This window comes from Vanessa cardui, chromosome 19, assembly GCF_905220365.1.
Source record: "Vanessa cardui chromosome 19, ilVanCard2.1, whole genome shotgun sequence".
NCBI lineage: Eukaryota > Metazoa > Arthropoda > Insecta > Lepidoptera > Nymphalidae > Vanessa > Vanessa cardui.
Genome location: NC_061141.1, coordinates 12,700,044 through 12,718,342, shown reverse-complemented (window position 1 = coordinate 12,718,342; position 18,299 = coordinate 12,700,044). Strand labels below are relative to the sequence as shown.

At 35.0% G+C, this 18,299-nt stretch overlaps 1 protein-coding gene across 4 annotated transcripts in view; it reads left to right on the top strand.

Moving 5' to 3' along the window:
• The window catches only part of LOC124537837 (GAS2-like protein 3), a 63,056-nt gene that overhangs the window by 36,650 nt on the left and 8,107 nt on the right, over positions 1–18,299 (top strand). For all 4 annotated transcript variants that reach the window (XM_047114775.1, XM_047114771.1, XM_047114774.1 and 1 more), the window contains one exon: positions 12,373–12,768. In XM_047114775.1, coding sequence (XP_046970731.1) covers positions 12,387–12,768 — 382 coding nt within the window. In that variant the 5' untranslated portion in view covers positions 12,373–12,386. The remainder of the gene's footprint in view (positions 1–12,372; positions 12,769–18,299) is intronic.

Sequence of the window (18,299 nt, the reverse complement as noted above, 5' to 3'; positions counted from 1 at the left end):
TTAAATTAGAAAATGTTGCGTGATAAACTGCAAATTAAAAATAACACATAAGTGAGTAATGTAAGGAAACAAGTGAAAGCGACTTTAATGTGCCCGGAGTCACTATTTCGAGTGTAATGGTTACGTACGTACCTACCCGGGTTTATAGGCCCACTTTAGTTTATCGCTATATGAGTAATTGCGAAGCCACTGAAAATATATTAAAAACCAGAAAGATTGAAAGAAATCTAGTCACACTAAAATATCAAATGTGAAATAGAATTAAATTCTTTGAAAAATAAAATATAATAATATATAAATACATTTATGAATTCCATTACTATGGATTTAATTTAAATACCTTTGTAACCTTGTAGGATTTGCTTAGCTGTAACAGCGACAATATCCCTTTTAAATCGATTATCGCTCAGTTTAAGTGTGACAGCGAGATATTTAATCAATTGCCTATTAAAACGTTACACGGTCGCCGGCCTGCAGTCTGCGCTGACGGACAGCCCTCAGTCACTCGAGTCACGACTTATTGGTGACAATCGCAATCGCGCTATTTACATATTGAGTAGATCGCGGCAGCTGCGCCGTCTCCGATAGGTGATTAGATTTAAAGTTACTTGTTATACTACTTTAATTGTAGTATGTAGCATCACAAAAACATGAGTATGTTCTCTACTAATCCAACTACGAAATATATCACAGAATAATCCTATTCACAGAATGTGTAAGCAATACAATAATTTGGAATGTCATTGTGATTTGTTTAAAGGCAGCTTTATTTCTTTTAAATTGTCTTTGTATAAATTGGAATTAAGTTGTTAGATCTTATTTATTTTAGTCTTTATAGATTTATTTACGTATTATTTAATTGCGCATTTAAAATGCTATAATAAATAGTTCTTTGCATTTCTAATATATAAAAACTAATAATTTATTTGTTAATTAATTTATAAACTTTTAAATTTAATCAAATAAAATTTCATTATATATTTCAGTCTAGAGCTGAGAAGATTTGGTACATGGTTTACATATCTACAATCAGAGTAAGAAAACCTTCGTCAGTTTTTAAATTCATTCCTTTATCAAGTCTTAAACTCTTACTACCTTTTGAATCTAAACATCGAATTATTGCGACGCAACATGTCATTCTCGATCGGTAAAGCAGATTATCGCCCATACTGAGCACACGAAAATAGATTTTAAGGTGACGAAAGAATATAAAGGGGTATGCCTATGTATTGCCTTTGGACTAATCAATATTATATAACATGGAATTCTTTTTTTATCCCTTTGTAGTAATTTAAGTCATTTTTATTTTTTATTTCATTTTTTTTTCTACCTTTTGTTGATTGCTAGTTGTGTTTACATCTCTTACACACTGAAATGCTGTGTACAGTTGTAATTGGAAAGCAGATTTATTGTAAATATGTTAAGTACTATCTCATGTATCTAAATGTTTTAATCTGTTATCTGTTACTGTACCAAACAAAATAAATAAATAAATAAATATACTTGGTGGCCAATAATGAATAAATTAATTTGGAACGACTTATAGTAGACCTTACGGACGTGATAAAAGCATACTATACATACATAAAGTTTATTTATTCTATTTAATTTAAATAATACAATTTACTTAGTATAAACTATTGAATAATCCCTTTGTAATGGCGCGTGTATGTTACTTTCTTTAAAGGCTCCAATGGCCCCTCGCATATTAATATTGATTTAAGTTGAGCTTCTCCAATTGGAGAATAATTTAAATTCAATTTTGGTGGTTTCCTTTCTTGTCAGCCTAGCTGTACTCAATAAGTCGGGGCACGATTTGTTTGCAATAATCGTAATCGCTAATTAACATATCGAGTAGAATGTGTCAGTGTTCCATAGAGGATTACATGAGAAACAATGAACCCCTTATTGTGTATTGTAACCCGGCACAGTCACGGCTCATAACGCAAAACTACCGCTCGCAATGCGCACGGACCAGTGGTCGACTAATATACTTATATACTATACTTAAAAATATACTTAACTTTGTTTTATGATTGAATAAATATATTTTTTAAGACTTAAATAATCCGAGTAAATGAACTGAAATCTCTCCCGTTATCTGTGCATCGCAGTTTCACATTTATCGTCTGTGCTTTTTTCTATTTAGAACGAGCAGTAGCCACTTATGTGCAGACCTCATGCGAAAAGTTTTAATTCCAATGTAACGTGTTTATTTCATTTCATGGTTTGAGTTTATTTCACTTAATGGTCCTTGTAACATAATTCATTCATATTCTAAAATTTAGCATAAAGTATAAATTGACATTTTAAAAGATTAATTAATTTTAAACTCAATATTGGATCTTCACTAATTTTAATAAAATTAACTTGCAATGATATTTAAAATATTATATTATCAATTAACGTAGGATAAATCCATATATTTCCGATGAACGAATTAATCTATCTTCGTAAGGTCCTCGTAGTCCGACAATTATTTTTATACAATCATAAATTCAAATGAAGTCTAACTCACAAAAAACGATGGCCATATGTTTAATAGAAGCCAAGGGCTCACGTGGCGGATAACAAGTCCTGCGCATTAATAATAGTCGGCACAACGTCAACACATGTAGAGACCGTCCACCCACACATGTGACCACCGCTGGTGATGTAACCGACGTGGCGTTCACCTCACACATTGAAGCGCACTTGGGATACACAGTCGAAATCCTCGTACGGTTCCCCTCAAAAACCGTAAAACTTGAAATGTGTGTTTATTATAAAATCTTCACAATAGTTTAACTCGTATGAATGTACTTATTTATACAATACTTACTATTATTCCTGTATATTATTAGTACATAAACAAAAACAATACATAAATCATTTTGAATTGATTGCTTTGTTGTACTCCAGTAAATTAAGAATCAGACAATCTAATGCGATTTGTTAAGACTCGCAGTCGATTGAGTCGGCCCGGGGGCAGTAACTGTTTGATGGGCTATTTCCCTCGTCGGCAAACACAATGCGATTTTACACGCCACTAATAAACCCGCCGTGCTGTGCTTGCCATTCAGACCATATATGAGTGGTTAATGCTTCTAAGCCCACGCACTGAAGCAAGCGTGGGAGGAATCGGTACTCAGAGTATGTTATCCACTGTACGGCGAACATCGTTTTGAGTTTCGATTTGTTTTTTCTATTGATATTTTTTAACGTAATAATATTGTTCGCTTTGTATGCGGAGATTATTAAAGCCATACATAAATTGCTTTACAAAGTGCTATAAATAAATTGCTTTAGTAAGTACTAAGTGGGTTAAGACAGTATTTGTTTTCTCAACTATGCGATCATTATCAAATATGTATAAAATATTGAAAATTAAGATTTGCTATGTTATTGAGTATAACAATGGAGATTGCAAAAATATAGTCATAAATAGATTTAAAAAAGGAAAAGGAGATGCAATGGACATTAGGCATAAAGCTTTATAAATGTTAAAACCAATTATTTAAGTAACAACTGCGATTCGTTTCCGGGCGGCGCCGAGCGCGCATCGTCGGCACGTCGGCGTCCATTATCGCGGAAACACCAAAATTTCTTACGACTCACGAATATTTTTTACGCACTAATTCCCTTATTTTGTAACGAATGTTTGTTGGTATTATATTTTCATAACGCTATGTTATGCTATGTTTTATTAATTTAATGGTGGATTTAGTTCGTGATTTCAAATTATTATATTTGTGATTCTTTACATTTGGTTTTTGAATGTAATTGGACTAGTTGACGACCCAAATTTTTTATATTATTTAAAACTCATTGTTTATTACGACAACTTTAGATGAGCAGAATAACTTTGTATCAATATATATAGGCGCTCCTTAAAACCATCAAAAAGATCGAGAACATCACGACAGCGGCAAAAAAAGAATGGAGGCTTTCGCGAGGCAGACTCTTCACTAAATGAACAGATGAAACATCCTAACAATGTGCGCACGCGTTCACGCAACGCGCCCGAGTATATTTATCGCGTCGGCTCGCACGTCGCGGTCGCTTTGCTCCATTGACGAGAGCCGCGGCCGTCAATGAAGCGGCCGCTTCCGCCGCAGCCGCAGCGCCGCCCGCCTCGACGACGCAGGCGCAAGTTCGGCCGCAGTTGTGAACTTCGACGAGCTTACACCTTACGTTTGCGTTAGCAGTGACATCTAATGTAAATTATAACGTCTATTTACTTTGCGAGGCCGTTTTGTCATAAAATCCTTGCCTATTTTTATTAGATCGATATATTTAAGAGATTCGTATACACCACGTGTAACATGCACGTGAATTGCATAACAACCGTTGCACCTCGATGCCACCGACACAAACACGAATGTATTAATTATTTTTAACTTTATTATAGGTACGATACAGATCCTTTCGACCTCGGATCAGCAATAGTAACTAAAAAACTTGGCCTACGCTTTAGATTTTTATACTATATCCAATTCTAGACTCGTGTCCTGGTTACCGTGGTTTTCAACCGACTTCCAAAAGGAGGAGGTTATCAATACGTCTGTATTTTTTTTTTTTTTTTTTTTTATGTTTGTTACCTCATAACTTTTCACTGGGTGGACCGATTTTGATAATTTTTTTTTGTTTGAAAGGTAGTGCTTCCCGTGGGGTCCCATTTTTTTTATTTTTTTTTCCGATGATGGTATCCATGTGAAAACGACATAAGTCTTAAATTTGCGTTATGTATATGCGCGACAAATAGGTGAATAACTGAAAATCACGTTAACCAATTTTGATAATTCTTTTTTTATTATAAAATATATACTTCAAGAGTAATTTGGTGAAAGTTTGGTAAGGTTCTGAGCACAGGATCCATGACAAAGTGACGGAACGGAACAATTCTGAGGAGCACGTTAGCGATACTAGGTCGAATCTTTTATTTATAGGTTATTTGGATATTTGAGTCACCTTCCGTAATGTGGTTATGTTTATGTAATTATCATAGTCGAATATTATAATCAACTAGCTACCCACTCCGGCTTCGCACGGGTGCAATACTGATACTAAATATACTACAGAATTTGTTTATATACGACATCACATCGCAAACTTCTAAAATTATGAGTGTTTCTTTACTATATTGTTCATGTATTATATACACAAACCTTCCCCTTGAATCACACTATCTTTTAAAAAAAACCGCATCAAAATCCGTTGCGTAGATTTAAAGATATAGGGACAAAGAAAGCGACTTTGTTTTATATTATGTAGTGATGGAACTCCTATACGGCTCGCAGTTAGGGTGCGATATGGGGCAGAATTTCTTACTATCTTTAATCAAATTTTGTGTATGTGATGTGATGTCATATGATGTACGAAATATAGTTGGTCTTTTTCAAAGTTTTTTTGCTGAGTTCGATTACAGCTCTTTCGAGGGATCCTTGTAGTTCACGCCGCGTGACGTATTAAATCCGCATTTTCGAAAGTCTATTTTTGCTTTATTCGCAAGTTTCCTTTGAAATTGTCCTCGAAGTAGTTTCTGACTCATATAAACGGAACGCTTAATCTATCCATATTAAAAAAAATAGTTAGTCAACATCAGCTTCACTTAAAATCAAAAAATAAATAAAATTTTAACAAAAAGAAAAACCGACTTCAAACAAAACACTATTTTAAAACAAATGAATATGCACGAAAAAGTAATAAAAATAATTGCGTATTCAACATATTTTTTAGAGTCTTCCTAAGTTAAATGAAATGAAAATATTAGACTACTTAAAAGTCGATTAACGATTATATCATGTAGTTATAGTTATTGGTATATTTGGAGTCGGTGTCAGCCAATAAAACCCTACAGTATATCTATCAAAAAACAATACGAGAATACTTTAACAAATATGTTTTTTACACAATAATATACTGGATCAATCAAGGGGCTCGTATCGCTTCTTTCTTTTGATTGTTGGGGCAAGGGCACCGTGGCTGACACCGGCTCCAAATATACCAATAACTATAACTACATGATATAATCGTTAATCGACTTTTAAGTAGTCTAATATTTTCATTTCATTTAACTTAGGAAGACTCTAAAAAATATGTTGAATACGCAATTATTTTTATTACTTTTTCGTGCATATTCATTTGTTTTAAAATAGTGTTTTGTTTGAAGTCGGTTTTTCTTTTTGTTAAAATTTTATTTTAACTCTTACTTTACTTTTCTTCTTTCTTGGGATATCACCCTCTCGACCTCCGTTTCGCCGCCATCTACGTCAGCCACGTCGTTCTTATGTCCTGTAACATCTAACATTACCATACGACTTCCGCCCCTTCAGAATAACATTAGTTCTCCTTTCTTTTACTCTTTTTATAAATTAATATCGCATAAATTTCTTACGTCGACGCACATAAGAATTCAATACAAATTCTTAATAAAGTTATCTGTTTCGCTACATCGCGTGCAAATAAATCAGAAACACCAACCAATCGAATGTTGCTAAACTAACTTCATGTTTACATAGTTGGCCAAATTTATAGACTCTATTGAATATTTGGTGGAAAATATGAGGCCTCCTTTGACTTGCGCCCCGCCCTACGGCGGCCCTGTAGGTGTGTGTAGTAGGGCGCACCGCAAACTCGCGCGAGTAACTAAAACAGATATAATAAAACTAACTCTACTTTGGAAAGTTCGCCCCAACTTTACAATAAAGTTGCACCGGACTTTATTTATTCCTGATCTATTTTTACGGACCAGCGACGTTGTGTTTACGGTATCGGCTATTTTAGTGACGCGACCCGCATTGCTCGTTAAAACTTCTTCTTTATTTAGATTTTGCGCCTTTCGTTTAGCTATTACATTCTCAAAGTAATACAGACTTTTAGTATAGTTTTCAATAATATAATTGTTGTACCTACTAAAATTTGGTAAAAGATCCATTTAGAGTTACCATACAACAACAGCAGCCTGTAAATTCCCACTGCTGGGCTAAAGGCCTCCTCTTCCTTTAAGGAGAAGGTTTGGAACATATTCCACCACGCTGTTTCAATGCGGGTTGGTGGAATGCACATGTGGCAGAATTTATATGAAATTTGTCACATGCAGGTTTCCTCACGATGTTTTCCTTCACCGCTGAGCACGACATGAATTATAAAGACAAATTAAGCACATGAATCAGCGGTGCTTGCCTGGGTTTGAACCCGCAGTCATCGGTTAAGATGCGCGCGTTCTAACCACTGGGCCATCTCGACTGAGTTACCATAAACCATCATAACTGTCTAGAAGTGAGTTCCACAGTAACCTTAAGGTATTGTAACTCAATCGGCGGCAATAAAAGCACATCCGGCGGACACCCCGCGCCCTCGGGCATCGCAGGCCGAGCGCGACGCGATCGCAGGCGCAGACGTTACACGTTACGCCTAACGCGAGTGGTGATGCTTCTCCTACTTTTTCTTGCAACATTGGAAACGTATTATTCGGAAAAAATATACTTAGTTCATGATTAATTGAAAGTAACTTATTGCAGACATATTATATGTATATAACTTAAGCCGATTACTATCAAAGAAACATAAATAAACCTTAGGTTTACTTTACTTGCACCATGAGTACACCAGATGTGATTAGCTACTAGCTCTGCTATATTATGTGGTTTTTTATTTTTATTTATAATACAATACTTTTCCTTATAGACATTATATCCACTTTACGGCCAGCATACAAAATCCCATTTTTTTGGAATATTCAAAATGAATATTTTACAAGTACATTATTCAAAACATTTATATATATACCAATGATATCCCGTAAAATAAATATCAAAGTTGCTTATTTCTCTCGTGGTTGGAATAAGCTATTCTTTAAGTCTAATTGTTAGTAGTTAGTAAAATAAAATATTTGTATGCCACCACACTTGCTATTAAAGATAATGTTTAACTATCCGTCTTTCAAACCCACATAAACAATGATACAAAATGAGCCCACGAGTAAAGACAACGCAAAACAATGTGAAGGGCCAGACGGAGTCGTGTCAGCGACAACTCTTCAACGTCAATCACCAATGAAAACTAATTCTAGAAGTACAAACATCCAATAAATAAGTTCTGTCAATTAATATTTGTCCTTTTTCTCTTGAGGATAAGGAATAAATTACGATAATGTTTATTTCTGATTGCTTTTTGGGCATATGTACGTCACCCACGCGAACCTACGAATAGGTCAAGTTGAGCAGGCGCCATGAGTCGGCGCAACTTCTCAAAACTTCCATGTACGCAAATTGTGGTCGTGCCCTTGCGCTACTGTATTTAAGGGCCATCGTGGTTATGCCACTTCGCTTAAGGTCAGATTATCGTTCTACACTTTCAATGGATAATTAATACACATTGACAAATTGCAAGATCCCTTGAATTAAATACCTTGTTTAATAATCATCGATGGCCTGTAAAACGCCTAGGGTCTAGAAAGATTTAGTAAAACTATATACAGATACTTTTATTTAAACCCAATTAATCGTCTCGTAAAAGAACCCTAATGATATCTCCCGATAAGATCGGATTATGACCGAGGGTCTTAATATCCTCCATTCTGTTAATCGTTAATTCTTCGTAAAAAAAATATTGAAGAACCTCTTAAGCCTAAGAGCCTACTCAAATAGAGTTTGTTTAAATTTTGATATTATAAAAATGTAGAATAGAAAATGGTAATAGAATTTATATCTTATGTCATCAAAAAGTTTAATTAAACGAATTCGTGCATCGTGTGCGTTAACTACAATTTTGTATTGTCCGCTTGATATAAACCACACGGACCGATCGACAGGCGCAACTCACGATAGGAACTTTGTAGTCAAGATTATTCCTTTCTTTCAAAATCAACATTGCACGTGTGTTAAATTCTAGTTAAAGATAAAACAATAATAATTGCAAATTGAACTTCCTCATTCTGCTGGTTCGGCTTAGCGACGGCGTCTCCGTTTCAGACAATGCTACACATCGGAGTGCGTTGCTCCCGCTCCTGCGAGTCCCGGTGCGGCGGCGAGTGGCGACTAGCCTTAATTGGATAATCGTATTCACTCCGCACTCCTGTACTTAGCTTGTCGCCACTCCTGCACTTCTTGAGATACCGACAGACATGTAAATACATTTTATGTAAACGTTATAAAAAATCGAAAAACATCATCAAACTTGTAAAGTTACCAGATAATCTTAACAATATACAAGATCATATTTCAATGTTGAAATCAACAATTGTGGGATATATCAGTTTATATGTCATATGTATCAACAAGAGTCGTATTATTGGATGAGGTCCAAATTGAAGCGTCAGGGCAAGTCACGCAACGAGTCACGGTTTCCATGACAAAAGTCGATCAAATACCCATAGTCGATATACAGCCAAGCTAGTGAGTAACTTATGCCTAAAACTTAACGTAACGTAATGTAACGATACAATTTTATATGAACACATTGATTTCAATTTACTTATTTTAGTAAAAAAATCGTTTTTGCTATCCTATTCATACATAAGTTATTTTTTATGCAATCGCTATCTACTCGTAGTTGTCAACGATTCCGGTCAATGACCCGACATGACTTGCACTCGCAGGACGTAAGTTATTTCGCTAACACTCGGGACAATCTATGATGGCTCAAGTCGATCGACTCGTTAGATAATTGTCTACAAATTGAAACTAATGAACAAATAACTGGTGACGTTACCATTAAGTCATCAATTAATAAACGCAAGGAAGGGTTTTGATCAAACGAGTAGCTCTAGTGTTTGAGTATTATAATAAAAAGATAATGATGTATATATATATGTTCTTAATAGAATAGTTAAATAACCATACAAACGAATAAAAACGTCCATCTAAAAATAGGATTAACGTTTCCTCAAATCAATATCTATACACAGATGTGCAATTGTACATTGTCGAAATGTGAAGAATTACTTCAAATACATGTTAACTATCACTCAAATTCCAATAAGGGTATTTATTATAGTTAATATCTGTTGGAGTATACTGATGTATATAGGGAAATTTATCTTGTTGGCTAGTGTTTGTAGCCACAAAAAAGAACCTCTCCTTCCTAAGTTCAAACCCAATAAAAGCAACACTTTCGTGCCTCTAAAAGCATAACAGTCCACTGGACTCGCCCCCGAGCGTCCGAATATGGTGGCCAGAGGAAAGCGAGCGTACTTTTGTTCTGTACTCTATATCGGTGAGGTTGTCGTGTCTCATGGGGATGTAAAATATTGTCCTAATTTTCTTCAATCGATTTCTATTACAATTCCGTGTTCGCGAGTTGTTAGGCGGCGGTACCGCCTCGTTCCAATACGATTTTTCATCGAATCTCGTGAAAACTCTGTATTAAAAGCGACAATGTTTCAAAATATTCCTGACTTTATTATCAAATACAACCATTTCAATTGCAAAGGATTTTACCAACATTTGTTTTAAAAAAGATCAAGAATTAAAATCGATTATGTTAATAACTTTTTAAAAACTATCATGCTATTTGTGTCCATACTTTAAAACCTATGTAGCGGCCCTAGGTCGCCGAGCGATACGTGGGTTTTTATGAAGTTATGACACATCCTATTTATAATTCAAAAGTATGCTTTTACAATTTTCGCGTTCGCCTCTTCATTTATAGTAACCGATTTTAGTCCACATTGCGTGCATGACCGAAAACATATTAAATGCATCATTATTGCATCGCGATCAAAAGCATTTTACGACGAGTTCGTAGCGACGGGGCCGACCGGTGGTCACGCGCCGGCGAATTTTCTGAACAATAGTGAGCACGACATCTAAACATCTATAATTGAACTTCTAAATAACTTCTTTTGAACTTGAACAATAAAGATTTAATGAATATAAAATTAAGTATCTCCAAATATTATTTATATTTTGTTCAAATCATATTTCATCACTTGAGCGTATAGTTGCCGGAAGTAAGTAACTTTGGGACAAAGCGTTACTGTTTGTTGGATTAAGATCATGACAGAAGCAACTAATGCTCCTTGTCTTTCAAAGTTAACAGGATCAAATTCCAATAGTCCAATCATAGGATAATATATTTTTAATCTCTTATTTCTCATACTTTTTAAACAACAGCAACAATAATGTCATTATTTGCATAATAATGGTATATGATTTGTAATAGATTCAAAATCTCATCCATAAAGCTCACGCAGCGTTCTCACGAGCGAAGCTTATATGGGCAGCCTGAGGAGTGCCGCCGCTACCCCTGCTTTGTGGTGCCGCCGAGTTCAAGGCTTTGCCATATACGAACCGGAGTTTTCGGAATAAATTCTCAGCTATAGGATTATCTGCGGAGTTCCCATGACAATTGGCAGAGCAAGATAGCGCGATTTCACGCCCATAATCGCAAAATCAGATTTTTGATCGATAAATTTGCGATAGCTTCGTTCTCGAATACTCTTTGTTAAATTAAATTACAAATTAGTTTTTAACCTCTAGACATACTTTCGAATCATTCAGTAAATAATTACGGTTCCAGGAGGAAAATACCTCTGTGTTGAGCTTACCTAGTAGAAAAATCTTTTGTTTTAATTGCGCATACTAATGGGTAACCTTCGTCGTGTCATTAGTTTTCGTGCATATTGGCCCTTGTTGGATGATATTAGCGTTATAAAATAAACTGTCATGGCGCTCAGGTTATTCTCTTGTGTCGCTCAAGGCTACAACATCCTCTAAGCCTTCTATTACCAAACTCATTAAAATGAATGTCATAGAACCCATCATCGCTAATCACCAGAACGAAGTTTGACGCATGTTTTCGAAGATAATAGCTACACTTACGTAACAGCTTTTTCGTACTCGTTTCTGAACTAGTTATTACGGGTGGCTTGCTACGATCAATTGGCAATTTCCTACACTAAATTAGTAATTGCTTTCAAGATTTTGTATTTTCGGTTTTACTCCCTTTAGTGTTTAGGATTGTAACTTAAATATAAGAACTTTTAGAGGAAATACATGTATGTGGCAAACCCTTGTGCACCTTAGCAGCCGGGATCAAACTTGATCCGAGGGACATCAATACTTGTTACCTTCGCAGACTGTAAATCGATTTAAAATGGTATTTTCGTGAACAGTTTATATATTTTTCTCAGTATATATTTAAAAAAAAAGAACAGTTGTATTTTGACAGTGCTCCAATGTGTCTTACTGAATAAATCCACCACAAATACGTGAAAAACAAGATATTAATTTCTTGTTCTTCTAAACCTTACTATAGAAACACCGCACGGCCTACTCTATTTAAAATAAAGTTTTAGTTCTACAAGGTATAAAATTAAATTAATATTAACAAGAAAATAATCTATCTTTCACTATAATGTAAATAACATTGCTTGCTTGATGTCCACAGATCTGTAAGCCACCATGGCTTATTACCGCTGCGGGCCAACTGCAATCGGGAGCCGCGCCTCTTGGTCGGTGACGTCCCCCATGGAGCCTAAGGCTTTCGAACGTCCCTTAAGCGGCAACTACGACAGAATTTTCAACGCCTTCGAACGCACGAATGCGTTTGAGTACGTGAGAAGTACGTTCGAGGGAAAGCAGGAGGAGAGACACGTGGGCCACGGAGACATTGTGGTTAATAGGAAGATGTCCAGCAGCTTCGAGAGAGCAGATTGCGCCCTGGCCGCGCAGACCCCGTGCTCCGACGACGAGGACTTCTACAGGGAGAAGATACTGTACTCGCAGGCGAGGCAGCTGTTTCCCTTGCAGGAGGATCTGGCGGACTGGATCAATAAAACTATCGGTGCGTATGACATTCAGTTTTGCACTTCTGCTTAGAACGAATATTGGACCAAGGCGAATCTTTGAGTTGGTCTCATTATTCTTCTAAAATGACTTATTACGTTAACCTGTTTGAACACAGTAATTCAAATAGGTAGCTATGTACAAGTATTATGAAATCTATGAAAATTATCTTACTTTAGTACTTTTCGGTTGATGTTTGTGTCGTTTTAAAAATGAATGATTTTAAAAACGCGCCCGAGTGCATTGTAAACTGTAAGCCTCGATTTTATTAAATTTTCAACATTTTTTCAGCAACATACAGTAAACAACAGAAATGAATTAAATTTCTTCAACATACTTATAAATCTTCAGACATAAAGAACATTACGTATAAGGAAGGCAGTCATTCTGAGTACATGGCGACATACGTATTTGTTGTAAGGCTATTAAGACTAACACTGCGCATTACGGCGGCGTATCCTTTGTAAGGTCGTAGACATCGCTAATTATTTATATTGTTGAATGTATTTTGATGATGCGGACTACGACTGACGGATACGGTCGTCGGTAACACCAATAAGTCATAGCGTAATTATTTGTTATACTCACATTAACTGTAAGTTGCAATAAATTGTAAATTATAACAACAGTTACTTTTCAGTTCATTTGTAGTAAAACGTAATGATAATGACATGATTATACTTGCTTGTTACATTTGTAACTAACTAAAACAATTAGTTTTGAGGAAATATTTTTAAAATTTAAACCTCTTCGTACAATCTTAATTATGACGTGTGTAGGTTAACAATGACGCGTCTGTCAAACTATCAGCATTCGAACATTTCACAATTAGCGATTTATTTATCAGTAGGTAATCACTGATAACATATGAAAAATTCAAAAGATAAATAGAATATTAATATTAGGACTATTATACACCGCCTGTAAAGCGTTGTACAGCATCGAGTTAGTGTTTATAACGACTATGTATGTGCAATCCATGGCTAACAAATTTGTCCAGTTAATTGTGAAATTCCAGGTCCAGTAAAACTGAAGCCGTAATAATTTTTATTCAATCGTTGGTCAAATATTGTAGATTCTTTAACAATAATATGATGTGCTAAGTGGCGCTTTGCACGCAGTAGATGATCCGGATTATATGTATTGTAGGTCTAGCACCATGGCCAGAGACAGCGTGACAATTGATTTTACGAGTTTCTCTGTCCTGAATAGCGCGGATATGAACCGTGCTTTGAATCAGCTCACTCTGGCGTGCTGATCTTACCGATAGCGCTCTCTTGGACTGAGCATCTGTACATATACTGAAAACATTTACAAAATATACATTCACAAATGGATATATCTTTTTGAGTAGTTTGTTTAAGAAGATTATACATATTCAACGGAACTATTTTCTACGATAATATAGGTAGCGTTGTGCCTTTTAATTTATGACAATTAGCATATTATTACAAAGCAAAAAACTGTTTCATTTTGGTCCTTGGTGCTAAATGTGCTGTCTAGAGCTAAATTAACTGTCGATTTACAATCGTGAGGAAGTAGCACAGTAAACGTCAACCCCTATGTTTGTGTGAAAATGACTAGAATATTTAAACGCCTTAGGGCGTTAGTATCACAGGGATCACTATTGATAATAAGTAGTTTTCTTTGAATATAATTTAATAAATTCGTATCACATAATTTCATACGTAATCGAGGTAAAGAAAAATATAACATAAATAATAAATAGACATATATGTTGTTTTGTATAAGTTGTTTACAATAACTAAGAGTGTAGCGACTTCGGCGGCAGCGGCGAGCTGGTCGTGGGAGGACTAATGAATTCCAACGCGTGCTATAACTTCTAATAAGTAATCATCACTTTTGAATTTGTTTGTTTTGCGATGAACATGGTATACAAAACAAGTAGTAATATTTCTTATAAACTAATCAAAGATATCGTACATATTAAGATTGACGCATTATTTGAGCGATTAAGGGGATTTAAATAATTATCCTGTACAAGTATTATTTTCATTTGATAACCACGAGTACATTTGCAGATGTATTAGGTACGAATTGTAAACGGCTTAACATGTATGTGTATGTGAAAAGCGTATCACGCTTTATATTTAACTCAGGGAAAAAACAGGCGTTTCTAGTATTCTTTGTAAGAAATAAAAAAATATTTGTGGACTCAATAAGTACCATTTTTAATTTTATTTATATCACTTTTTATTTATTTGTTAATGCTCTGTGATAGTTATTAGTTACAATATTTACGATAAAGAGCTATGACATGCCCACGTCCGGTGTAATTAAACGCTCCAACGATATTGACTAACGAACATTTCGATATAGACGAGTTGAAACGATTTACATATGAGTACATTGATTTTAACATTTCGAACACATTAAATAACTTACTCTTACTCTACTCTTAAATCTGTATTGTTCTATAACGTTACTAAAATTATAATTTATCCCTATTTAAGATAGGGAGACAGATTGGCAAATAGACCACAAGCTGTTAAGTGGTCCCCACGGCCCACCACACACATCAAAATCGTAACATATCAATAATATATTACATCGCCAATGACCTACCAATCTTGGGCATTAAGATGTTTTGATTTTAAACCTGTAGTTAACTGAAGGGTAAGTGACCCTTCAGACTGGAGTTCGATGATTCTAAGTATTTACATACATACTACTATAGTTTTGTAGCGTGTTTATGTTTTATAGCGTGGAAGAACTATTTCGCTTGGCGCGAGACCGCGAAAAATTCGCTGAGCCGACGGCCAACCTCCAGTAGTGGAGAGGCACAAGAAGAAGAAGACATACATACATTTTGTACTCAATAAAACAGGCCTAGTAGGTTGAACTGAACGAGACTCGTTAAATCAATAACTAAGTCATATCCGAATGAAGTGATCACGGCATTAGATATTATCTTGTAAAAATCTCTTGCCTTTCATTTATTATCCTTATTAGAAACTGGATTGTATGGCTTCACTACTAACTGTGTCATCAGCAAGGCCGCGAATTAATTTTCATTTCAACTGAAAGATTCTAAACTAGCCTCACACTTAATTGTTAACGCCATAAACTAGTCGATTTGCTCCGCTTGGCCGCGACGCTTCAATTACATCTATATTTATGTATATGTCATTTATACATGACAAAACTATTAATTATTTTAACTTTTGGTAAATGGCAGATAAATAAATTAAAAAAATAGTTATATAGACATAATAAATCTCTTAAACATCTAACATAAAACAATCGCGTTTTGAAAGATAATAAAATCAGCTCACGTTGGATCTTGCGAAATAATTATCTTTTCTTAGACAGAAAGCCCACAACAACAATGTAAATTAATGTGTAAACAGTATACACATACAATCAACTTATAAATGACGTCTATGCCCAACGGCCTGCTGACTGCATGTACTAGGTTCGACTTAGTATAGAATAAACAAATTCTGAGTAAATAACAATAAAATTGATTGACTATTGTACGCGGTACGCTATGAAAAACAAATCTCTTCACGCCTACGAGTGCGCTATCGTGAGCGATATCGCCTCGTGCGCTACCAACACGTGCTTACGATACCTACTAGAAAATAAATTCAGAAAATCTAATATTGCTGATATCTAAATATTTTGATCTCTACGTCATTAATGCGCAGAGTATTTGATTGTATTTAAGTTGATAGTATTTTAGAGATTAAAATATGTTCGATATTTGTACGTTTCCCTATTCCCTCTGCGTGCAGAATCATTCGCGACATGTATTAGTCATACAATCATAGACATAAGTTCACAAATAAACTTACCATTTAATGTTTCGATTATTTAACTAGTAGGTTAGGCATTGCAGACACACTGATCAGGACTTGTGGCGAATACGCAACGTCTGGAGATGTTTCATCGTCATTGTCAAATGTCTATCAGCAGATATACATTTCATTATATCTCCCTTTTTCTCTTTTTTTGTTAGAACCATATTTGTTGCCCCACCAGGACTAAGCTATGAATATGTTTTGATACTTAAAATGTTAAAGACTGTTTAATGTTTAAACATTAAGAAGACACAAGACGTATTTGTTGTCGCTGACTAGTGTCGTTTAGGCATTTAAGTCAACAATTCAACAGTCACGAGGAGCCATTATATGCCATCATACGAGCCCCAATTACAGCCGCGTTATCCGCTAAAAATGATTCCAAAAGTCATTCTTATGCTGCAAGAAATAGATGTGATAATGCGTTGAAAGATCATTAATAAGATAATGGATATAGTTTAGTCCATTGTTTTTCATCTTCACGCTTGCTAACGTTCGTGACAACCGTTTGAGGATAAGTAAATTAAGTTATACAAGGAAGAAAATTACATTTCTATTTTATATCTGTGTTTTTTTCAAATACATAAGGCTGTGACAATATATGTTGACTACAAAAATATACTTTGGGAAAAAATTATGTACCTACTGTGTAATTTAAATAACATTAAGGATGCATTTTAAAAAGCGATAGAGTGAGTATATACTACATTGCTTGAGTACGATTTATACGATACTCGTCATAGCAACTTTACATTTAACGAGACTGCAGGACGAGTTTATTAGGTTTGAACACCTTTAATAGGCAAATTAAGGACAAAGATGTGTTCAAGTCGAAAATTATACTCCCACATGTTTGTCCTCCTAACACAGATCCTTACCCACCAAGAAGACATCTTACTACTTCAACAAACATTAACAAATTTGGTTAGAAAACAACAAATAAAAAATAGATTAAGTATTACAAAAATAGGATTTCAATTGAAGATGTAATAACAAATACAAAACATAGCAATTTAATGAATTAATATTGTTCTTATTTATAGAATTAATAACCTTTAAATAGATTTAATGTAATGCGTAACAAACAACAAAAGATACTTATACGCGTCCCTAAACCCAGGCAATAATAATTCATGATCCTAGCTATAAATAGTTATCTTGTTTTATTGAGTAATAAACAAGAAGTATATTGGAAAGTAGTCCCGGGTAATAAAAATAATTATTATGTGTACGGCACCGGTCTAAAACGAAGACAGCGCTCAGTATGCGACGGTATATCCTGAATTTTATTTGCAAACTACCGCTAGAAACTACGAAAGGTTCGGTGATGATTCATTATCTAATAAATATAATAACATGCATAGGGTCTGCTATTAATAGGCTGTATCGGCACTCGAACCGCTCGCCGTGGACGCCATGACATGAATATTCAATGATCGAGGGTTCAAGCGAGGAGAGGATGGTTTTCACGAAATACCTGCTTTATACACTGTCGTACTGTAAGCCCTAAACAACATCCTCCTACTTTCAGGTACATAACGCATGTACGAGATTTGTTCGCTATGTAATAGAGGAAACAACAGTTATATTGCTTTTCAAGTGTTTGCTGCGTTTAACGCGTTTTTAGTAAACGTTTGCATAACTTTCTCAATGCAGACGGCATCAAAGGCTTATCCAATGCAAAATATTTTTTAATTGCCGTATA